The sequence below is a fragment of the Diachasmimorpha longicaudata genome, chromosome 17 (assembly GCF_034640455.1).
Source record: "Diachasmimorpha longicaudata isolate KC_UGA_2023 chromosome 17, iyDiaLong2, whole genome shotgun sequence".
NCBI lineage: Eukaryota > Metazoa > Arthropoda > Insecta > Hymenoptera > Braconidae > Diachasmimorpha > Diachasmimorpha longicaudata.
In genome coordinates this window covers 3,512,233-3,536,610 of record NC_087241.1, presented here as the reverse complement: position 1 = coordinate 3,536,610, position 24,378 = coordinate 3,512,233, and the positions used below count along the sequence as shown (strand labels likewise).

Below are 24,378 nucleotides of genomic sequence, written 5' to 3'. Positions count from 1 at the left end.
TTCGATCTGAAAATCGAATTACTCAGGAGTGAATAATCGATAAATGCGAACTCATCAGCCTTGTAGATGATTATCTGTTACTTGCGTCCTTGTTACTCTTCACTCGACTGTGTCTAATCTTTTTTTAATCGTTCACATGAGGATTTTGTAATGCACAAAGATTTTTTATGCAAAATGCAGAGTCAGGACTGCACTCTGTCCACAATCCTTTATTTAATCTTTAAACAAATCAGTTAACAAGATTTTTTATTTCTATTTTCTCTCAATGATGAACTTCTGCACACGAGATAATTTACATCCTGGCCATAAAATTATTATTATTATTCGTATATGAGCAGATGATAATTGAAAAAAAATTATTTTTTCGTAATGTTGTGGTAACGAAGCAAAATTCACTTATTGATAAATAAAAATAAAGACTTTTTGAGGAGAGAAAAATCCAATACATCATAAACCTTCCCGTCATCAAGATAAATCACCGAAAACACGAAATTGGCCAGTGAAAATACAAAAAAAGGACGAGAAGGAAAAGGCTAGATCAATTTGGGTTTTGGGTAATTGTTGCGGTGTCCAAATGAGTGAAGACAAGCGGCCACTGATGGTTTGTGAGACCCCCAGGATGATGGACAGTGTAATGAGTGGAAGTGCATTGTGGAAAATTCACTGGTGGCCAGATAGACGAAAAAAGAACAAGGGAGAGAAAGTACCTGAGAACGGGTAGATGAAGGGTGAGGCCCCAGCAGACTAATCCTTAGATTGGCTTTGGACTTTTTCCTCAACTACCTGACTTTCGATGACTGACTGACCGGTGACCACATTGGAGACTAGGGAAAACTCCCGGGGATGTTGGAGCTATTATTCCGGATTGAAATTTAACAAGCGGAACCGAAGTGGCGCCCGGTAATTGCTGGTCTTAACCCTTTAATCCATTAGAATCACCTGCATTTCTCCCGGTAATCGGGTAATTACTCCATGAAGTTCGTAATCTGTATTATTTATTTTATTTTATTTTTCTCCAGGAATTTTGTCAAGAAATTTATCGATCTGAACGACCGACAAAATTTTTAATTAAAAAAAAACCCTTCCTATGAGGGTTTAATTGTTTTTTTTCATTTCTCCTCATTTTTGAGAATGGAACCTTCAAAATTACGGGGTTGAGCAATTTTTTAAATTTTTTCCTGCAGGAAAATTATTAAAATTAATCGGTAAAAAAAAAATTGAAATTTTAATGGAAAATCATGGAAATCGGCCAGAAAATTCGCTCTCTCCTGAAATATTATTTCCTTCACCTCGAAATCTAGAATTTCTTGATCCACCGTCATTTGGGTGAATCGTGACCACGACCATCCGCATTTCCTCGATCGAGAATCCCGGAGCACGAGCCCATAAAAGATCCACCGGGAGTGGAAAATATAAAGAAGGCGGAAAGGAGGAAAAAAACGGTCGCGCGACGCCACGCGCTCTTTATTTATTCCATACTGTGTCACGCACGTCGATCATCCCCGATCGAGGAGAGGCTCTCCTTCCCCCCCAATTTCTTATGACAACGTGAATAAAGGATGGGAAGGGAGCTGCACCCACCCTGGAAAAACTCTTGAGAATCCATGGAATATCTTGAGTGCAGCTGTCGCCCTCGCATGCACACATCGATTGTGTCGATTTCTCTTGAATTTTCACGCGTCACGTGATTCACATATCGAACTCTGGCCAGTGGAGCAATGGAGGAATTGAAAATAAATCACTTTGAATTTTGATTCCGGTGAGATTTCGCTGTCATTGAGGCCATCCAAAGAGTTTTTTTATGTAACAGAAGGAATTTAATTTTTTTCAATTGGATTTTCGCTGCCTTCCACTGTCAATCTATAGAAACAAAATATTTTTTAAATAAAAATCTGCTTTAAAGTGTATTTTTTCCGATTTTTCATAATTTTTTTCAAATTTAGAACAACAGAAATCAGGAAAAATGTTACCCTTCGATACCTTTTAAAAAAATATTGAGGGCACAACAGCCTTCGGCTCATAGTCTCCAAAAATGTTGAGGAAAGTGGAGTAACAATCCATTAATCACAAAAACACTTAGGGCATGAGAAAAAGGCGTGCGCCAAACAAAACGAAATTTACAATCAAAAGAAGCGAGCGGGTGCAGTCCCTAATGATTCCCGAGTCGGCTTGAATACTTTTCCACTGGAAAAACCGCCAAAGCCACGTGGTCAAGCGCCCCAAGTGGCCATTGTCTATGAATCTGCTAAGCTGGTGCCTTGGTATCCGGAGAATAAAGAATTCCAGGGGATGAAAAAGAATTTTTTTTCGCGATTACAGACCGTTTCACCGAATTAGAGTCCCTTGTTCCCTTCATTTTCCATTCTTCCTCGGAATTATCTCCATCTGGTGAAATGAATCGTCCAAATTATCGCAGCAAACACTATCAATTATCAATACTCCCAAAAAACTATTCATTTAAATATTCAAACAAAATTAAGAGGAAATTCGAATAAATTTTGATTTTTTTAAATGAAGATAAAAAAATCTGCAGGTGCGCGTCTGAAGTCCACGTAATCTTCTATAAAACTTCAGAAATAGAGAAACGTTGGACTACGATATATAAAGGGATGTGCCGGGTGCGTGGGTTGCGCCAAGGCTTTTCCAGGAAGGCACAAAAGTTTCAATATATCAAGTGCAGTTCTTTTTTCCGTCCTCGAGACGGAGATCCGGTGAATAAAAAAATAAAATTCTAGAAGAGGGGGAGAATAAAAAGAATGTTAGTCGTAACGATACAGATGAGGTATATGTAGGGAGGTTTAGGCATGCACTTGGATACTCAATGGGGGTGGGGTTGCAACAATGACGAAGATCTCCGGGTTTCAGGCATCAATATCCCACCGGTTACCACGGAGTCTTTACCGATACAAATAACGTTGATTTTTATTGATTTCTGTTTGAGAAAATCGTTTTTTCTTCAATTTTCGTGGGACAAAAAACGTTTAAAAACAGCAACAATTATTTTTTTCAAATGAACAAAATTTTTATTGACTTTACATTTCACTGTATCATCCCCCCCCCCTTCCCCGAAATAATTTTTTTCTGCTGACGAGGAAATTCTCACGATTTAAATAATTTAAATAATTTTTTTTATTTTACCCTGAAAATCAACAAATGAACCAAAATTTTCCAACAACTCTAAAATACCTCTGAAAGGCTTCCGCGTGCCTGCGTTAATCTCTCGCGTCGCCCCTGAAATTCAAAGGGAATAAAAGAAAAAAAAACCGTAAAAAAAAGGAGAAAAAGAAGAATAAGAAAAGTCAACCCCTCTAGCATTCCAATGCGGGCCATAAAAATGTTACGAGTACACCCCCATACAGTGGCTGTCGCTGTTGGTTATAATCGAAGATTAATCGTCGTCTCGATCGGCAAAGTGGTGAACTACAAGGCTGTACCGAGAAAAAAAAAAATACGAAAGCGAAGGAGAGTGGAGAATGAAAAACCATAAAAAGAAGAGCATTTGTGAAAGGAGATCTGGCAGGTTGGCTTGGACTCGCTCGTTTTCCATTTCCATAGTTTCCATTGTGCCCGCTGTGACAATTACTCTGAGATTAGAGTGAGAATTTGCGAGACACTGTTGTAGGTGAGAATGGAAGAAGAAGAGGAGGCAAGTGAATGGGATCTTCACATTTACGATCTACTCGGCGACCATTCACACATCTCTTGAAATATCGTCTTAATGCGGTGGAATTGTCAGGAGTGTTAATGGTGTGGTTCACAATGCGACGAAATTGATTTTTTATTTACTCCACGTTGGGAGACAATTTGGAAGACGCCGGTGAGTGAAAAAAATTTTTTGACAAGTCAATTTAACCGCTGACAAATAAATATAATTTTGGGTATAATTTATTTTCCCCGCCAATCCGCCGATGGTGTGCCGACGTTCCGCCAACATTGTTATTATTAGCGATAAAAAATAATATTCAATACCAGAAAGACTCTCTACTTCCACTTATGCCCACACATGCCCCCGAGACGTCGTCCTTGGAGCTAGACAAATGGGTAAAAATGAAAAGCATCTCCAGAAAAACGTAACCCCTATGTCCAACCGGATGCAGGCGCGCCACACATTGACCATCCACGGGAAAATTCGAAAATCGCCTGCTGTGCATTTCGAACAAATGTCACAAGTGCGGGAGACAAAAAAATGGGCCAAAGGAGAGAGGAAAAAATAACTGGAGCTACTGGTGTCGTTTCACTTGACTCCGGGGACAGGAAGTACACGGGGTGCAGATCACCACGACTCGACATAAACCACATGTTCCTGTGTTGTTCGTTGTTGCAAAATTCAGGGACTTGGTGACGCTCCTCCAGACCTGACCGAACGTTTTCCTATAAAATTAAGTTATTATTATTAAAGTTATAATTAAAGTTATAATGAGAATCTGTAGATTCTAATTAATCTGTAACAATCAGTCCCCTGGAGAAGATGATAATAATTTATTTGATTGATTGGATTTGATGATTTATTTGAGTGAAAAATTTTAAGGAAAAAACATTCTGATGAATTTTCAGACCTTCAATTAGTCTTTGTAGGTAATAAAAAAAATAATCTGTCACTCCAATTTGACAAAAGTACAAGCCCTGTATTTTACAAAGTGCAGTACAATGCATTCAGAAATCAGTGAATCTCATAAGAAATTTGATGGATCCATTATGATCTCAGATGACACCATTAGGCCATCAGTATCTCGTTTACCCATTTCCTAAGGTACAAGAGGGCTCCTGGAAACGTGTCACCCCCTTCACCAGGTCAATTCCACTCTATTCTCTTCATTCTCAGCAGCCTCTCAATCTTCCAAGCATGCACAAGAGCCTCCATTATTTATCGTCTGAATTCTCTCCCCCGGTTGGCATTACCCTCGGAGATGATATCATTTCTCCATACACTGACTTTTAAATATGTTATAAATTTGATGAATATTTCCAAGCACTCTCGTGCCATTCTACTGATGAAAAGTGAATTTTGGGTTAATTAATTCAATGAAATATTCACTATTTTAATACATTGATGGAGAAATTCTGGGTATTGGAGAGATGGATGAAAATTCTTAATGCATTTATAAATATTTAATGGGGGACAGTTCGATGTGGCACTTTCCTCAGCTCGGCATCTTCCTTGTAATGGAAATGATAAATCATTCACACCCGGAATAAAATTTCATTTTACAGCGAGTGAACAGTGCATTAATTGCATTTATCCCGGTATTTGAATTTTTTATGAATTATTTCCAGTGGTAATGAGTACTGGTGTCATTATTTTTATTGCAGAGGATTAACCACAGTGTAATTTTATTAATTCGATGTTTTGACGATTGCATGAGAGATCGACAAACGAGAAATAATTTCAATCTGAACATTTGGGTTCATTTGGGTCATTCGATAATTCATCCGGAGCCTGAGAAATTAAATATTAATTTTATTATGCGATTGAATGTGGAGCGCACTTTATTTTTTATATTAAAACTAGTTTGCATTTTAATTTGACATCTTTTAAATATTTATAAATGCACAAACTGTGTTTTGTAGGTATTTTTTGTAAATTCTTTATGAAATTAAAAAATATAAAATTATTTCACTCCCAGTTGCATTTTAAAATCGAATAAAATTGTTTTCATCGCTTCAAGAAACAATTTATCCAGCGAAAAATTAAAACATTAGTAATAAAATAAAAAACAATCAACTGCTAATCCTCAGTGAAAAATTACTGAATTATAAAAATGATGTAATTCAATTTTACCACCGTGCACAGTCGCTCGGGTCATTTGTCACTCCACTCAAACCTCGAAGACTAAATTATTAACTCCATTAGTCAGTGGAATATGGAACGTACTCAAAATTCATGAACTTTGAAGAAAGAGTTTTCATTTGCAACGTCGAGTATAGCCACCAAGTGCACTCCTCAAGATGATAATCCATTATTCGTAATCGGATGAAATTTACTTTTGCCTGAACCACCGTACGAGGTTGAAGGCCTCGGGAATTGGTTCGCGTTAATTATAACTCAGGATTTGGGGGGAACAAATCGATGGCTCTTCAGGCGAGTCATATCGAGCTATCGAACGAGGGATATAATAGGCAGTTTAATGCGACAGTTGCGCAAGTGTTCTCGGGGAGTGTGTGGGCTCCGTCAGTCTGTCGATTCTTTCCAAAAACAGATGTTATGATGCTGGCCCATCCAGTTTTCGAACACCGTCCATGAAGTCATTATATTTATTATGTTGGAACTGCAAAAAAATCATTTTCTCCGATCGAGAGATATTTTCAAGAAAATATATCATACTCCCAATCATTAATTACCATCATAATCATTATTATTATTTAGATTACTGCTAAGTATTCTTACAATGACTCTTAAATAAATAATTAAGGGATTTTTTTTTAATTGATAAGAGTAGATCAAAATAAATGTTTTTTTAGTTTGAAGAGAACAAAAATAGAATTTAACACTTGAATTTTGAAAAAATTGCGGGGGAAAATTAACGTGCAGTCCTCTGTCTGCCCGGAAATCCAAATGGAATTCCACATAAAATTCCACCCAGAACTTTTTCATTCAAAAAAATCTTCGAATAAAGGAAAAACGAATAAAACGCTGTAGTTTATCTTTTTTTTTTAGAAACTAGAGCTATTTCCCATGGCCCCTGATGGTGGACAATGAGTATCCTGAATGGTTCTCGTTATTGCTTGCGGTGGTGCCCACAGTGGTGCACCCAGGGCAACGGATTCAAAAAAGCCAGTACTCCTCAGGACCCCGGGTGTCTACCATTCGCCTTGGGTTAGGTAAGGGTTGCGTTTTCTGCTCTGGTTTGTCGCATGTCTCTGAGACTTTATTTTTTTCTTTCCCCGAACGTTTACCGATAAATCAGGCGTTCTCTTTTCAGGGCCAGGGCCTGCAGCACATGGCCAGTGACTCGGACATGACCCTCGCGGATACGTCTGGATACGGCTTCCAGGTAGTCAGAGAGAAAGAGAAAAATAAGGGGAAAAAAAACGTGTTGACCGGTTGAGAGATAGCAGGAGCGACCCGAGGCCCTTTCCTTTCGATAATTTTTTTGTGAACTCTCGAACGTGTTCGACAGAGCACCCTGATCAGCGTGTAACGCGATTTCAAAGGAACATCATGTTCGATCATTCTTGGAATTTTTTTCGAACAAAATACAGAGATCGATAGGAACATTATTTTCATTTTTACCGGTCGTTTTTAACATTTTTCCAATCACTGGGGCCTTTCCCAACCCCAAACCCTTTCTTCAGTGCATTATACCGTAATATTATATATTTATTATATATACATAATGTTGTTCTATGTACAGACTATCCCTCACACATTCTAAAAATATTTTTTCCTCTGAATTTTCAATTTTCATAATTTTTAAAATTATGAAAATTGAAAATTATAAAGCAGTTCTTATGATTGAAATATTCGAGTAAAAACAATTGGATTTAATTGGATCTAGTTCATTAAGGGAATTAATATTAGTAAATTAGATGCTACGATTTTTCCAATAAAAATTAGCGACAAATATTCATTAAATTCCTCATCATCCAACGCACCGGAATCCTCCGATTCATGAAGGACTCGCCCAAAATACATCGATAGCCCAGTAGGACAAAGTCCTGATCGCGTTTCACGAGCTACCACCTTCGAATATCCCGAAGGACCGGCTCATGCGGGTGTCGCAGTTTCATCAAAGAAAACTTGGAGGATTTTATTTTTTTCATTCGAAACTCTTTTCACGCACTCTATATGCGGCACCCCTGGTGATCAACTGCACGCCTCGATGAAAGGGTTTTATTTCCACCGTGTATTGCAGACACAAATACGATTACATGATGAGACCATTCGATGAATGGAAACGCTCTTTCCAGGGCCTTCCCTTTTCGAAAGAGTTCTTCTCAAAGAGGTGACAATTTGTGAAAATATTTACGCTGAGTGAAAGAGTCTGAACTATTTTCCCGGGCTTCGACGTTCAATTAACTCGCCCGAACGATTTTTTTGTTGATCATTGGAGGTGTTGATGCATGCAGAGCAATTTTTTTGAAGAAAATAATTTTTTTCCAGTAAAATTTCAAATTGAAACTCGTGAGTTGCAATTTTTTGGAGATAAAATATGTTCTACTCTTTCTGAAGAGAATTGCGAGTCTTCGACGATGAGACAAATTGATTTATGATGATTAATGGAATTTATTTAATTAATTTAACAGTATAGATGAACAAAAAAATATTTATATGTCAAATACACTTTAAAAAAGTTTAGTCAATTTGAAAAATATTTTATGGGGCAGAAATTTTAGATAATTTATATAAAATTTAAATTCTTCCAGCAAAGAATTTCCACTTCGAAATTCCTCGCCTCCCACGCTTTCCCAATATGTTCCCCAATGACCAAAAAAAGGTAAAGGGGCACAGGAAAAAAAATTAGTTCCTGAAATTCATTTTGGAGGCCACGTGGATGTTCATTTAGATAGATACCCATCATTGTGTAAAACCAATGGGAGTTTCACCCTCAAAACCTTACAAAAGTGGTCAGAATAGAGAGCATCAGAGTTTGGGATCAGCTGCAACCCATAAATATCCTCAGCCCTTTCAGTCCACCGTTGTAACGCTCACCCAGTGTCCTAACGAACAGTTTCTTGGTGGTACAGTTAGACTGGTTGACCAGAGATCGACCTTCGAGAAAATATATTGCGTCTCACGGATTGTTAAACTCTTTTAGTCCCGAGAAAAGCTCCCTGAGGCGTTGGATATCCTGATGGTCCTTTCAATGCAACAATGCTCCCAGTTTCCGGGAGACAACAATAATTTCCAGAACCGAGAGGTCAGGAAGTTGAGCTGATGTGGGTGAATTTAATTAGAATAGATCAAGTTGATTCACCTGTGTAACTTCGTTTTTTAATGATTTTATAGTCCATTAATTAAAAATGATCTTCGTTTCAATTTTAAGTTTATAAATTATTATTCAGTGGGAGAATTGGAATATCGCGATTAATATAAAAATAAATTATTTAAAAATAAACTAGTCCGTCTCCTGATGTACTATAAATCGATAAAAAAATTTTAAAAATTCAATTGGAGGGATGACAATGCACCCATTCACATCCGAAAATAAAATTTTGAGTCTAAAACTGCAGAAAACATCAGAAACACTTCAAAACAAAAATGAAGATGCTTTTGCAAGGGTGGGGTAATTTTCCCGGAAACAACTTGACGCTCACATTCCCCAGGAACTGTCCGACACTGTTTGCACTGATAAAATTGGTAACCGTCGGAGAAGTGGGCATCCCACCACCTAAAAACCGAAATCGAAAGTTCTAATCTCGAAGAGGTCGTAAATTGATCTTAATCCTAGTGCAACTATCATAAATAGCTCTCTGGAGTGTCATAAAAAAACGAAAAACTATTTCATGAGAATCGGCGTGTCCTTTCTCGAATTACCGAAATTATCTTGTGACCGAGGTTTCTCGCATCCTCTGGAGGATATTTTTTTTCGGGGACAGGTATTGTGAGGAGAATTTGCGAGGTTCTCGGGTGAGTTGCGGTCCAATGATGCAACAATGCCGTCGGGGGAGGTTTCGGGTTCAATTTTTTTTTGAAGGAATGACCGAAGATCGGTATCAGACGGTGAGAGGAATCACTCGGGGATTGTCGAGATGAAGAGCGATTTTTCTATCGATTTTTCTTCGTAGTTATAATTTAAAAAAATCTTTGATTAGAAATCTCAAATAATAAATATTATAAATATTATATTAATTGTGTTATTAGTGCCCTACGATGTTATATTTATGGATAACATGAACAAATATTTTTTTGTTGAATTTTTAAACATTTAGAATCGATCTATCTGCTCCGAAGATAAATCGATTTATCAACATTCCAGTTGAGGGAGCAGTCGACAGCGGGCGGTAGCTGTCGGTAAGTTGAAAATAATCTGAATCCTCTGTAAATAAATAATTTCAACGAGATATAAATAAAATATATTCCAAAATCGAGTTTTCAATTTTTTACCAATTTTTTTTACACAAAATTCACTGAACAATTTTTATATTTGTTCCTTCAACGCCAATAATTATAATTCAATCGCTCCCTTCATTTCTTATCAATCACTTCTGCTGATAATAATCATAGTCATGATCATGATCATGATCATGAAAATGTCCGTAAACATTGCACTCGCAAGTGAGTCCTTTCTCTTTCTCATCGTAAGTGCAGCTCCTGTGCTGCCCCGTGTACACTTCCGCCCCATAATAATCGACACAATCGGCCTCTGCATCATCCCCTTGGCAGTCGTCATCGGTAGAACAATCTATTGACAGATATTGACAGTTGAAATGTAATTTTTAATTGAAAAAAAAAATCTGTAAACTTCTACAAGAACAAAAAATAAAGTTTAAAGCATTTTTCTTGTCTTGGAAATTAAAAAGCAAATTCAATTTTAAAAACAAAATTCAATTTAAATGCTCACAGATATATGCATGCGATAATACCACGTTCATAACAACAATGATCATTAACGAAGCAAAAAATTTCGGCGAGAAGTTGTTCATAATGATTGATACAACAATCACAATTAATTTTAATAGAATTAACGGCGACCCGTTGATGGTTTAAAATCACCACTTGAATGGATCTTCGTCAAAAAATTGTTACTATTTATAGGAAAACCGTACGTGACAACAGGTTACACAATCGACACTTTGCCTTGGCAAAATCAGTGCAAATCGCTTGAATCATTCGTCCTTCCATGGACAATTTCCACAGATGATTGTTTGCACGATTTTTCGCGGGATATAATAATAAAAAATGTGTGTTTTTCCTCGCGAATTGACGAGGCCATTTAATTGATGATAAACAAAGTCGTTAATTCGATGGGGATATTTTTTTGCGGATTTATGGACATTATTTTTCGTTATTAAGTGTATAAATTCGCAGTTATTATTTTTCGTTACTGGTAATATTTATAAATAGATTGACGAACATGATCAAATAAAATACTCAGTTTAATTCAATTTATTCCATCGATTTTGTTTTAATTGCGAGAGCGATAAAACTTTTTTTCAAACGTACAAACTTTTGGTTGATATTTAAATAACATAAAAAAATATAATAGTTAATTGCGCAGGAGTTTGAATGAAATATTGATAAAACCAAAAATCATCAATTTCTTGACGTTTTAAAATTCTCCTGGAACGCGCCGAACATACATTAAATGACCGATTTATTTTCCTAATTATTAATTAGTAGAAAATGCCGCGCACAGAGGACACCACGTACAAATGTCTTAATGGTATGAGGGTTCCGCCCGTTGCACACAGAGGTCACTACTCTCATTATTTATTTAAAAATAAATATGGAAACAAGAGACTTTGTTAGTAGTACGTTTGTACCCGTTTGTACTGAGCTTCAAATGTTTTGTTAATCGCAAATTCATTTTTAAATAAATAACGCAAGTAGTGTACTTGTAGCTACAGTACACTTTAATGAAAAAAGTTGATTTGTCATTTTTTGCCATCTAATATCATAAACAAAATTATAATGATGATTATTCATTTTTCATGAGGCTACAAACAAAGTCAAGACATGTACAATGATGTACTAACGGTGTACAATACATGTACATTAGTTAGTGTTTCCATCCCCCCCACCCCGCTTAAGTACATTCGGGTAGCACATTGAACAGGATGAGAGAGGTTATGTCGTGGTATTGGCCACAAATTGGCAGCTTTCTCATTATTTAAAGGAGAACAATTAAAAGGAAACAAACAGGAAGAAAGTGAATAGGTTATGTCAGATGCAGAATGAATGCAGGTGAATTCTGACTGCTTGTGAATGAAGATCTGGTTTATAGTTAGTCATTACCGAGGGGAAGAGGTACGTTCAGCAGTGAACCATGGCTGATCGACTAACACAACTCCAAGACACAATAAATCAAGTAAGATTATTAATATTTGATGGGGATTAATTTTAAACGGAAATTTTTAAGGAAATCATTTGACAGAGACGTCTTGTGAGGTCTGTGAGGCATGTTCAGTAGTAAATAAGTCATAGAAATCATCAACAGCCTTTTGGGTAACTCAGATTATTAGAAAATCATTGATGGAGATCGCCAACGCCTTTTTGGATCTCAAATTATTGAAAAATATTTCATACGAATCGCTAACTGCTTCGGATCAATGAAAAAAAAATCGTCAAATTTCCTAGAAGATTCTTTCAAGGTTTTCTCACACGTCTAAGAAATCCTCTCCTTTCAGCAAGCTGAGCATTTTTGCAACAGCGTGGGCATCCTCCAGCAGTACTCAACCCCGAGTAAATTTCCTGGTTTCGATCGTGTTGGAACGCCACAGCCACATCAAACCCAAGAAGACTACGCCTCGCTCTTCGCCACCTTGATTGCACGTTGTGCAAAAGACATCGACACACTCATAGAAAGTCTACCAAGTGAGGAGTCCTCCCAGGAGCTTCAGGTCGCCAGTCTCAGTCGATTGGAGCAGGAGAACATCGAGGCTGGTGAACAACTGGAGGAGGTTGTTCGACAGGGTGAAGCACTCCTCCAGAGGATCCAGGCCGCCCTTCAGGATATTGCACAGAGCCAACTTGACATGCAGAATCCAATAACTCCTGGCACAGCTGTCTTGAATACTAATTTGACAGCAAACATAACTGCAAATGTCAACCCCACGCAGTCGTTTATAAAACAGGAAAATTTTGGAAATATCGGACTGGCGACGACCAACAATACACATTCAGATCCATCACCAAATTCAATGAATCAGTGAATGTGCAACTGGCGTTCATTAATTTACTCATGTTAATGTAAATAAATATTTCATTTTTCATCCCCAAAAATTGAGATTTTTGGCAGGAAATTTAATTTCTTTACTTTCACGCCAATCGAGATTTTTTGGGGGAGATTTCATATAGAAATTTTAGACAAGATCTGCTAGAAGTTCAATAATTTTTCCACCACTTCCTATGAAGACAGGTGATCAAATTGATTTTTCTCATTAGAGGCAAAATGATTGTTTGATTTTGATGGAGCCCAATTATCGACAGGTGAACATCATAATTGCATCTCGGACTTTGGGTTCAACCGAAATCAAAAAATTATTTTGTTTGTTCGTAGAGGAATAAATTCGATCATATGACCCCTCCCCAAGACATCCCTTAATTGAAGGTAAAAATAATTATAAATGGACGAAAAGTCCATGGGAGGCGACTTTTGGCAGGTGTTTCTTTTTTTTTGTTCCATTTTTCTTTACTGTCCCCCAGCATGACTAGACAGACGACAGTTCTACAGTTTTCTCTATTATCAATGATCGCTCGGCCAGCTTGGGCAGTGCATAATATGCATTGGGCATCAGTAACAAATCAGAGCTCACATAGTTCACAAGAGAGTCTCGCGCGCAACCAACATTTATCTGAATTTCACCTCATCGTAACACTATAAAAATAATAATTGAGTGAGAGAATAGTCTCCGAGGAAAACCTAAGAAGCTGCAGGCTCAGACAATACACCAATGTGGCTATTGTACCAATAGTGAGACGAAATAATAAAATGGTACTCGGCCGGAATCGTACCTGAATGGAAGGTAACTCAACATTGTGTTCGTATTTCTACCAATGTAGATTTTTATTTGGCAAATTCAGGGAAGAGCTGCTGTTACTATTGAACAAATGTCCAGACTATTTTCTACCCTGGAGTGCTGAAGCGAAGGGTGCATCAGTGCTCCACTGCAATCGACATTTAACCTACTTCATTTTGGGTTTTGAGGTTATGCCTCTTGTAGATTCAATTATCAACGATTAAAAAGGACTCACCTCCACGAAACAGCTCTCAAATAAAAATTTACTTTGAATTCAGGACTCATTTGGTCTGTCCAGGGGAGAACATCCTGAACTTGCCAAATGTCAGGTGTCTTTATCCCTTGTACTAACGAGTTTGTCACTTCGGTTTCAACTTAAAAAACGATTCAAAAGTAGGTTCCGATTTTTGTGGGCCATCACTGAGGGTTTAGGGATATAAAGTCCTTGCAATTGTCCTCGTCAACCGAATTCTCAAGTCGTTGACGGCTGTTTTGAGGTTACACCCCTATCATTTATAAATAAACATCTCTGAGTGACCAAAAATCTCAACCTTAAGTCAACTTCTAGTGGTTAACTCAGTTTTTGGATTTTTTTCCTCAAAACTCTTGGGATTATCATCTCTCACATTTCCATGTGTCAATTTTCAACTTCCCCAGAACCTAAATTATAATCTTTGTCGGCGAATTGCCAATCTCCCGTTAAAATGTTGTCTTAACTCGCAAAAATTGTTTTCTGCTTAAAAAAAAATTATTTAATCAATCTAAATAATGCATGTGTACACAGGAACTTGACCCAAATTACCCATTTATGGAGGATGCTTGGAAGTAATGAACGGTATGGAGAAACATGGACATGGTCACGGCCATTCTCACCACCACCACCATCATCATCACCATCACCACCATGGCTCCTCGTCCCACAGTGGACAATCAATGCAGACGAGTCAGTCGAAGCATAGCCATGGACACAGCCAATATCAGCAGAAAGAGATGTCATCAGGTGGCCAGCATCAGCTACAGCAACCACCATCGACAGCTCCACCCCCACTGCCAGCATCATCGTCATCCTCGTCATCATCATCGTCGTCAATTCAAAAATTGAGGAATTACAAACTCCTGGTCGATCCATTCCTCACGAAAGGTGCTGCCAAAGTGTATAGATACGATGGAATTGTACCTGGTGATCCAACCCAGGTACCAATTCAAGTTCGTGATCCTCGCTCTCCATTAACAAGAATATGGACAAGACTGGAACAGCTGGATCTACCAGTGCCACGATTTAAAATTGACGCCAACTACTGCGGTGATCCACCACCTCTGGAGGTGACATTTTGCCACTTGAATGACAACATTGACAGGATATTTCTCAGTGACATGGTCCAGAAATTTGGTGCTGTCGAGGAATTGACGATATACTATCATCCACTTACCAACAAACATCTTGGAATAGCACGTGTTGTTTTTGAAACAACAAAGGCATCAAAAGGCTGCGTTGAAAAGCTCAACAATACCTCTGTAATGGGAAAAGTACTGCGGGTATTTCTCGATGCATTTGGTGAGGAATGTAAAAAACTTTACACCGACCTGACAGTTGAAAAAAAACCAGACAAGAAGATTGAGAAAGAACAGAAGATCGAGGTTGAACCTGAAAAAAATACACCAGTTGAAAAAATAAGCGATGATCGTGATGACTACAGGAGTAAAAAACCCCCAGTTGACAAAACAAGACCTGAATCAACCCCCTACATAGAGACATCCAGATTCCCCAAGTACAGGGATTATCCCACCCCAGGGGGCAGTACTGGCAGTGATATTGGCTATGCAACAGCATCCAGTGAGATTAATTACACTGGTAGTTACTCCCAAGGTTCAACGCCAGCAAGTGGTTACGATTATTATTATCCTAGTTATCATCATGGCTCCAACAGCTTTGTCCCAGGTATTCATCCACCCACGATAGGCATGACACCAGTGCAACAGAATTCTACCGTGTGGTGGCCTGGCAATTCAACTCCGAATTTTCCACCAGTCTGGCCTACTCATCCACCCCCATCGACTCCAATTCACAATTCGTCAGTGACAAAAATATCTAATGCATCAAAACCATTTGTCAATACTATCGGCAAAGAGAAGGAAAAGGAGACAGACAGCCAACCACCAGCGGTGAAAAATTCATCCCGAGAATCTCCAGTCGAGAATAAAAAGACATTGGATCTCGATACGAGAATTGCAATGCTACTTAAGGACAAAGCTGGTGGAATGGCACCTCCATTTCTTCAATTTGGTAGTGACTCGGAAGATGAGAAAAAATCCCAACCAGCTGAGGATGAACAACCCCTGTCAATTCCACCGAGTCCATTTGCATCGGCTGACATGTACAAAGAATGTTTTGATAAGAAGACTGAGCGTGTACGTGAGAGAAAAAAAACACGTGAAAATAACGTCAATAAATTTTCTGTTGATGAGGATTTGGGTAGTGTAATAAGCTCAAGTGAGGACGAAGCACTACTGGGTAGTTACAGTCCAGCAATTGAAACTGAACCCGAGCCACCAAAAGATCCACCACCACCACCACCACCACCTGACGACGACAGAATGTCGTTGAGCCCACTGAGCTCGGGGGATGAAAAAATTGAAGAAGTCATTGCCCAATCACAGCCGACAAATCAATTGTACTCAGGAGCTGGCTATCCTGGTCACCTGGATCCTTATTCACAAGCTGATGTTTATGGTTGGCCAAGACCAGCGCAGTATCCATATTCTTATGTATCCCCGTATATACCGAATCAATACCAGTCAACGACACTACCTGGCACTGTTGGAACCCATCAGAGCACTAGCTACTACCCTAATTTCCAGTCTCGTTTTCACTCGATGGCTAATCAGAGTATATCCAAGGACAATCCCCAAGGTCCAACGATAAATGGTGTACTAAATAGAGTTGTGAATGAGCTGAAGCAGATACTGAAGAGGGACTTCAACAAGAGAATGGTGGAGAACACAGCTTTTAAATTGTTTGAGGTGTGGTGGGACGAGAAGAAGAATGAGAAAAATCATGTGAGTGGGGAAACAGCACCGGTGAACAACGTCATGAAGGAGGAGCCCTCGAAGCAGGTTCTCTCCTCTCTACTGGAGCAAGCAACGCCCCTCGGTCTCAACTACGATGGCTTCGGCCTGGGAATAAGAGCCAGCATGCCCAAGATGCCGTCTTTCAGACGAAAAGTTAAAGCACCCAGTCCACTGCCCCAGGACGAGGACAGCCGACAGTCTGATAGAATGGATACTGAGCTGATTGAAAGCGACAGTGATCTAGATGTATCCACGGACACCTCCAAACCAAAACGTATATTACCCACCAGTGCCTCATCAGTCTCATCGTCTTCCTCATCGAGCAGTAGTTCCTCATCATCAGCGACAGAGTCAGCAAGTTCTGGGGAGAGCTCTGATGACGAGGACTCGGACAGTAGACTTTCTGATCATCGATTGCTTGCGTGTAACAGTCAGGATCCAGATATTCTCATGGAGCTGGCAATTCAACGTTCCCTGGACTGTCCAACACCACCAGGAAGACACACACCAACTCCCAATGTTGATCTACCCAATGTTAGTGATGATTTCCCTCATATGGACAACGAGCCCAGTCCTGCGACGTCTCCACGACACGATACTGTACAGAGTTTTGAGACACATTCAGGAATTAAGAAAATGGAGGTGTCACCAGAGGTGACAGTCAAGGAGGAGTCGAGGGATATTGAGAGAATGGAAACGTCTGCTGCTGAAGCACTTATATGCCTAGCTGGACAAGACAGTGACAGCATAATTAGACACAAGAGTCCAGGGCCTGTTCAACAAAATATTATTCGAGTCTTACAGGGCATGTCCTCTAAGTACATCAACGACGAGCCGATTCTTAGGGAATCTGAGAAAATCGAAATGTTCTCGGAGATTCCCACGACGGACTCCGAGGAGGAGAGCCTCGAAATTCGTAGATTACGGTATCAGGCTGAGGCTGACCTTCGTGTTCATGGACAGAAAAGTCCAAGCACTCCAGGCTCCCAGGTCTCCCAGGTTATCATCGAGCATTCGTATTCACTGCCTCCTCCTGAGGTGCCACAGCTGAATGAAGTACCTCCATTGGTTCCGGAATTACCAGCTAAGGTGACAAAGCAAGTGAAACCGAAACACGATAAATCGAAGGAGAGGAATGAGAAGAGAAAATTGAACAAGTACAATGCCAAGGTAACGACTCATCACAATCATGAGAGGGAAAAGGAGAATATTCAGAATGAAAGGTTCACCAAGACCATTCAGGATGATCAACCGGTTGTCTATAAAGAACGAGTTCTCATGGCTGAACTGGGTGTTTTGTATAAATTTTTAACCCGGGGTATTGACGCTGAAGATATTGAATATCTCAAGCGTAGCTACAATTCTCTTCTTGGTGATGATACCCAGGGGTATTGGCTGAATGATACACACTGGGTGGATTACCCACCCACTGATGTACCCAGTCCCGCGAAGAAGAGAAAGAGAGATGAACTCAGGGTACATTCCACGGGTTGTGCCAGGGCTGAGGGCTACTACAAGGTTGATATCAAGGAGAAAGCGAAGCACAAACATCATTATGCACAGAGTATACAGAGGGCCAATGAAATTGAGGAGAGCACGCATGCTGGTGGTGATAGCATGATCAACAGCTCCAAGGCTGTAAATAAAGCACTTACTGGAAAAATGCAGGCACTGTCGCGTGAAGCGAGAAGCAATCAGAGACGATTGCTCACTGCATTTGGAATTGACACTGACAGCGATCTACTAAAATTCAATCAGCTCAAGTTCAGGAAGAAACAGCTGAGATTTGCAAAGTCTGGTATTCATGACTGGGGTCTGTTTGCTATGGAGCCAATTGCTGCTGATGAAATGGTCATCGAGTATGTTGGACAGATGATTAGGCCTATTGTTGCTGATCTGAGGGAGTCGCAGTATGAAGCCACAGGAATTGGCAGCTCGTATCTCTTCAGAATCGATCTTGATACCATTATTGATGCTACGAAGTGTGGCAATTTGGCGAGGTTCATCAATCACAGTTGCAATGTGAGTTTTATTGAATGATTTATATTTTTTTTAGCTTTAGTTCATAAGGGAGCCCTATAATTATATTTTTTGGATTTAAAACTATTTAAAACTGGTCAGGATTTTATCCAAAATTGATTTCACACCTCAAAAAAATGTTTTATACGCTTCAAACAATTTTAATTATTTATTTGTGACTAATGAACGCTTAAGAAGAATAATTCATTGCAAAATTTAATTTTTATTGTCAATGTAAAATACTTTCACATCGATTCCTTCTGTTTCAGCCCAATTGCTATGCTAAAGTCATCACAATCGAGGGTCAAAAGAAGATTGTCATTTACAGTAAACAACCTATTGGTGTAAATGAAGAAATAACCTACGATTACAAATTTCCACTGGAGGATGACAAGATACCGTGTCTGTGTGGTGCACCGCAGTGTCGTGGTACTCTAAATTGAAAATCAACTCGATGGAGTTATTTTAAAGAAACTTATTTTGTGCCCCGAATCATCAGTCTCAGTGTCACAAAGAAAATCAAGCTCACTTGGAAGTTTTTTACGCTCTTCCCCATGTGGTCCATCCATTATCATGATCCCTTTACTCATATCTTTGTAAATAAAATATTCCCCTCCCTCTCCTATGTAAACATTTTATAAAAATGCAATGAAAAAAAAACCGATAAATTATATATTATCAATTTTAGTGTTTTTCTTTCTGATTATGTTTGTTCGTAAGTTTTTAAACTAAGAACAATTGAGCGAGTAAAAATTGCGAGTGAAAAGAAAGAGAGTAATTCTTGAACAGAACGTTTTTCGTATTTATTTACCTCTATGACAATAAGAAGCTAGTTGGTAATTATTATTTCGAGAAGACTTGGGGCTCAGCTCAGATCTTCAAAGATAAGTCTAATTATTTTATGATATCCAATAAAAGTATTATTTCATGAACAGACGATTAATACTTCAGGGCGGGGGGGGGGGGGTCTGAGAGTGACAAAATGGCCGCTATGCCACCTCGTGGCATCTGCAAGGACTTGTCCCCGAGCCTTCGAGCCTTTCTAGCCTTGTCAAGAGCACTCTTTATCATACCTTAATCACGGTTTTCGAGTCTAGTGATAATAATATATATCACTAGAAAATCAAAATTCTCATTTGATACGTGAAAACAAAAAATTAAAAAAATTCAGCCAATAAAACATTTTATTGGAGATTTATTGTTTTGGTAAAAAAATTAACAAGAAAGTGTCCACAACTCACTAGATTTTTCCCTTAATGATTTCGTGTTGATAAATTCCACCATTTTGTTACTAGGAGTCCCCCCTGTATGTACAATCGGTAAAACAATCACTCTCGACGACAGCATGCGTGACAAAAGACACGGAGACACGTGGGGGCGCCGGTTCCGCCCTTCAAACGGCCCAATCAGTGTCCCCGGGACCACTCACTACGTCAAAAGCCCCTCCACCTATTTTCCAACGTCCTACACATAACAAATCAATGATCTCCATGTCGATCCGTCGAGTGTTCGATTTTTTTGTTTGAGTGATTTGAAGATGTGAATTAGTTCGAGATTTCGGGTCAAAATTTTAACGGCTAATGACAAAAATTGTCCAGTGATTTTTTTATTGCAAAAGTGGGACACAGAATTGTTACTACTGTTGCACAATGCCACCCAGTCGACTTGACGCTGTTTACAGGAGAATTTTGTTGACAAAATTTTTTACCAAAGGCTGGGGCAACCCTGAGAGTCTTCGGAGGTAACCTATAGTAGTTATTGAATTTTCGCACTAAAGTGCAGGTATTTGTTTAATTAATCCTGCATTTTATTTGAGAATTTATTCATGTTTCGAGGCAGATTGCAGAAGATGTTCTAAGTTCCAGAATTAAATCACTGATTTTCAAAATTTTGTGGGAATAAATATCAGAAAAACAACTAACAAATTCAATGTTAATTTCTATTACAGTTGTGTGACATTAGAAACAAAAATTAGATGAGCGGGAAAATGATTTTTGCAATATCATTCTTCCCTAAAAAACATTTTAACATTTTAACATTTTTAATCTTCTTAAAATCTGTAATTTAATTTTGGAAACTGGCAACTCTCTCTGTATCTCGTATCATCAAATACGCAGTATTATGTTTCTAATTAATAATTTATTTCTCTGTTCTGCACAACTTTTTTCTCACGCACAGAAATTTGCTTAGAAAACAATTAATTTGCTTCCAGAATATTCGAATTTAGAAAGGTCGTTGCAAATCGTGAAGCATGTTATAATCTTATCCCTCGTGACTATCCAATAACCATAACAAAGGTAATGAACAATATTCTATTCTCCAATTCTGTCCAACTGATCCAGCCAATTGATCGTATTAAATTTGCAAATGCGCAGGATGAAGAGTGGTCGGATTGTCACATAATTGAAGGCTGTTTTGAGTCTCCATTCGAGCATCATTTGCCCAACATAATGCCTGAGGAGACCAAGGATTGTCATTTTCAGCTGATCCTGCCACACAAGTGGTCCTCCCACAAGACAAAACCTGTTTGCTTGCATTTAGCAGGCACTGGAGATCACGTGAGTCTTCTTCGAGCGACTGTGGTCATAGTAAATCATAATAAAAATGTCTTCAATAATTGGATTTTTTTTACAGTATTTTTGGAGACGGAGAAATTTAATTGCAAAACCCCTTCTGAAAGAGTGGGGCATCGGCTCGCTGCTGATTGAAAATCCGTTTTATGGGGTGAGGAAACCTGAAAACCAAGTGTAAGAGTTTTTTAGCACAATTATGTAACTCCACGAAGGGAGAAAAAAATTACTTTCAAGTTGGAATGGGTTTTCTCAGAGGTGAATTAATTTTTTTGGATGGGAATTGCTGCAACACAGTCATTCCCAGGAGGTCCATATTCACCTGGAAATCCTACAATTTCATTTTGCTTGGTTATTTATCATTTGTAGTATTTTGCATTATTTTTTATTTTTTCAAAATTGAAATTTTTTTGCTATAATTGATTTGGACTGCTGGAAAGTAATTTTCTTTTCAATGTGAAGGAGAAGTTAATTAAATGTCAGCAGAGAGAATGAATAATTTATACTAATCAATTCAAAGCCACAAAAATGTGTCTGAAAATTTGTTCGCGGTCAGACTTTTTCCAGAAATGTTTCTTAATTAATTAATCACGGTTATAATCCCGATATTTTATTCTTCATCGCTGAGGCGTATAATTTTGTTATTTTGTTGACAGTCGTTCTAGCTTGCACAATGTCTCGGATATTTTTATCATGGGCGGTTGTTTAATGATGGAGTGCATTGTGTTGCTCAATTGGTGTGAACATCAGGGCTTTGGACCGATGGGACTCACCGGCCTCTCGATGGGTGGACATGTGAGTTCAATGGACAAATCCTCATTTTTTGCAGACGATATCGTGGGTTTTTCATGTTTTCTTTAACGTTCTTTCTCTGAAGAAATTATTCTTTATTTACAATCGTAGTAATGGTATGAAGAACCTTTTGAACAGTTGTTCAGTGGAATTCTCACGATATCTTCATATGTTCTTCAGGCACAGGCACGAAAAAAATTCAAAGCAAATCCTCGGCTTTGCTATAAAAAAATTCCAGAGTTTTAAAAAATGGAAAATATTCTACTCTATTTTTTCCAGTGAAGTGTTCTATTTTTTTCGTGTCTGCACCAATGTAGTGTTTTTTCTCTGGTGTACAAATTTGTTTTTGGACATAGATGGCTTCGTTAGCAGCAACCAACTGGCCAAAACCAATTCCATTAATTCCCTGTCTCTCCTGGTCAACTGCCTCGCCTGTTTTCACTAAGGGCGTCATGGCCGAGTCTATAAACTGGTCTTTGCTTCAATCGCAATATTTTTCAGATACGATGTATCAGAATGATCTCGCCAAAATGGTCAAAATTGTCGATCAAGATGTAAGTTCATACTTTTATCAGTTCAGTATCGACCTCATTAAACGTCACAAAACAACAAAATGTAATTCATTTTCTCATGAGCGTCAAAATTATCTTAACAGTAATTAATTTCAGGGGAAACCGTCGCAAAATATTTTTGCTAGAAATTTCCTCTAAAAATAAATGATCGATAAACTAAAAAATAGAATAAATGAGTAATAATATTTAATGTCAATGAGGTATTACATCTAATTTGATTTGTGACGTTGCTTTGATTTTGTTAATGACACTTTAACTGCATTCCTTTATTTCTTATACTCATGATTCATCTTTCCTGCAGGATGCATTCTTGGCAGGACAGCATTTCGCCCAACACTTTCCCGCAAGTATAACCAGAATAAGAGAACTAAAGAATGAAAACGTGGAAGCGAAGGGAGCCAAGAATAATGGAAAAGATATAATAAATCGCAATGATTTTGAGGTAACGGAGCAATCGGATGCTGCGGAGAAGGCCGCTGCCAAGATGTTCCCCCTGAATCTTATTTCAAGTCGCTTTGAACCCAGCGATCCGCAGTCTTTGAAAGGTGAGATCCTGATGATTTTTTACTCACATCACAAAAGGATATAATAATACAGTATAAATCATCCAATAATTTTCCTTCTCTTAAAATCTCTTCTGTTGCCAACTCGTTTATCGCACCATTTTTTTTATATTTCATAAATAAAAATATCATGAACCAAACTTAAGTTTTGTTTTAACAGAAAATCCGTTCAATGACATTACAGACGTATGCCTGCTACCAGCAGATAAAGAGGGTCAGGCCAACTCGACAGGGCGCGAACACGAGGCCCTTCAATTTATGCGTGGCATTATGGACGAATGCACGCACCTCCGGAACTTCGAAGTTCCAGTCGACACGAATATGATAATTGCTGTTTGCGCCAAGGACGACGCCTACGTTCCACGTGACAATTGCATGAGCCTGGAGAAAATCTGGCCAGGGGCAGAGATAAGATACATCGATGCCGGCCACGTCAGTGCCTATTTGCTGCACCAAAAGGTCTTCAGGTAAAGTTGGAATAATTTTTAATGGAAATTTTCAAGTAAAATAATTCCATTGACGAATTAGAAATTTTAATTATGGCCCAAATGAATGTAATTTATTTAATGTTTCCTTATCACGTGCTAAAACATTATTTCATTATAGATCGACAATAGCCGAAGCATTCGATCGTTACACAAGGAAATATTCAGTTACCAGTTGACGTCAATTCTTATCACCCAATAGTGTTAATTTAATAATGAAATTCAACGATTCTGCATCACACCACAATTAAGCATGCTTGGCGATGAGCTGAAGGATTGCACGCTCAAAACATTCTCTGAAGGTCGATTAACCCAGGGATAAATCAATAATATGAAAAATAATTTTGAAAGTGTAAAAATCAAATTGAAAAAAATACGAATCATGTACAGAGATGAATATTATAGAGATTTTATGGAGAAAACAGCAATTTTTGTAACAGTTTTAATTGTTTTTGATGAATCTTAATGTATAAAGAAATAATAAAATCACGATATTGTTGGATTCAGGAAACTGGTTGATTTTATCAAAAATTTTTACATCAAATCATCACACCCAAAACTTCCCAAAACAGCAAATTTTTCAATTCAATTTTTCCGCCGTCAAACCGGAAGCACCGCCCTCTGTCGCCACCAAGCACAACTACTGTCACACCGGGGCGCTCGAGTCTATCCGGTGTACCGGAAACCC

General features: G+C 38.4%; 2 protein-coding genes and 1 long non-coding RNA gene across 4 annotated transcripts in view; all 3 read left to right on the top strand.

The window, feature by feature from the left end:
- LOC135170391 (uncharacterized) overlaps nt 1-7,357 on the top strand; it is a 58,217-nt gene extending 50,860 nt beyond the window's left edge. The window contains exons 2-3 of the long non-coding RNA XR_010300378.1: nt 6,656-6,819; nt 6,921-7,357. This is a non-coding gene — a long non-coding RNA (uncharacterized LOC135170391). The remainder of the gene's footprint in view (nt 1-6,655; nt 6,820-6,920) is intronic.
- Nucleotides 7,358-11,410: 4,053 nt separating this feature from the next.
- On the top strand, nt 11,411-19,390 carry LOC135170644 (histone-lysine N-methyltransferase SETD1A-like). Its single transcript, XM_064136648.1, has 8 exons — nt 11,411-11,969; nt 12,289-12,810; nt 12,968-13,019; nt 13,091-13,148; nt 13,307-13,472; nt 13,825-13,949; nt 14,412-18,711; nt 18,978-19,390. The coding sequence occupies exons 1-8, from the start codon at nt 11,928-11,930 to the stop codon at nt 19,149-19,151; spliced, it is 5,439 nt and encodes a 1,812-aa protein (XP_063992718.1). The 5' UTR covers nt 11,411-11,927; the 3' UTR covers nt 19,152-19,390.
- A 723-nt stretch (nt 19,391-20,113) lies between these two features.
- LOC135170605 (protein ABHD18) lies at nt 20,114-24,201 on the top strand. 2 transcript variants are annotated; one of them, XM_064136591.1, is made up of 9 exons: nt 20,114-20,449; nt 20,921-21,005; nt 21,084-21,266; nt 21,343-21,455; nt 21,935-22,073; nt 22,427-22,624; nt 22,944-23,187; nt 23,366-23,672; nt 23,812-24,201. In XM_064136591.1, exons 1-9 carry the CDS (start codon nt 20,358-20,360, stop codon nt 23,867-23,869), a joined length of 1,419 nt encoding a protein of 472 aa, XP_063992661.1. In that variant the 5' UTR covers nt 20,114-20,357; the 3' UTR covers nt 23,870-24,201. The 2 variants fall into 2 exon arrangements, with proteins under 2 accessions (XP_063992661.1, XP_063992662.1); XM_064136592.1 differs by having other exon boundaries at nt 20,117-20,449; nt 23,390-23,672.
- Nucleotides 24,202-24,378: the final 177 nt, after the last annotated feature.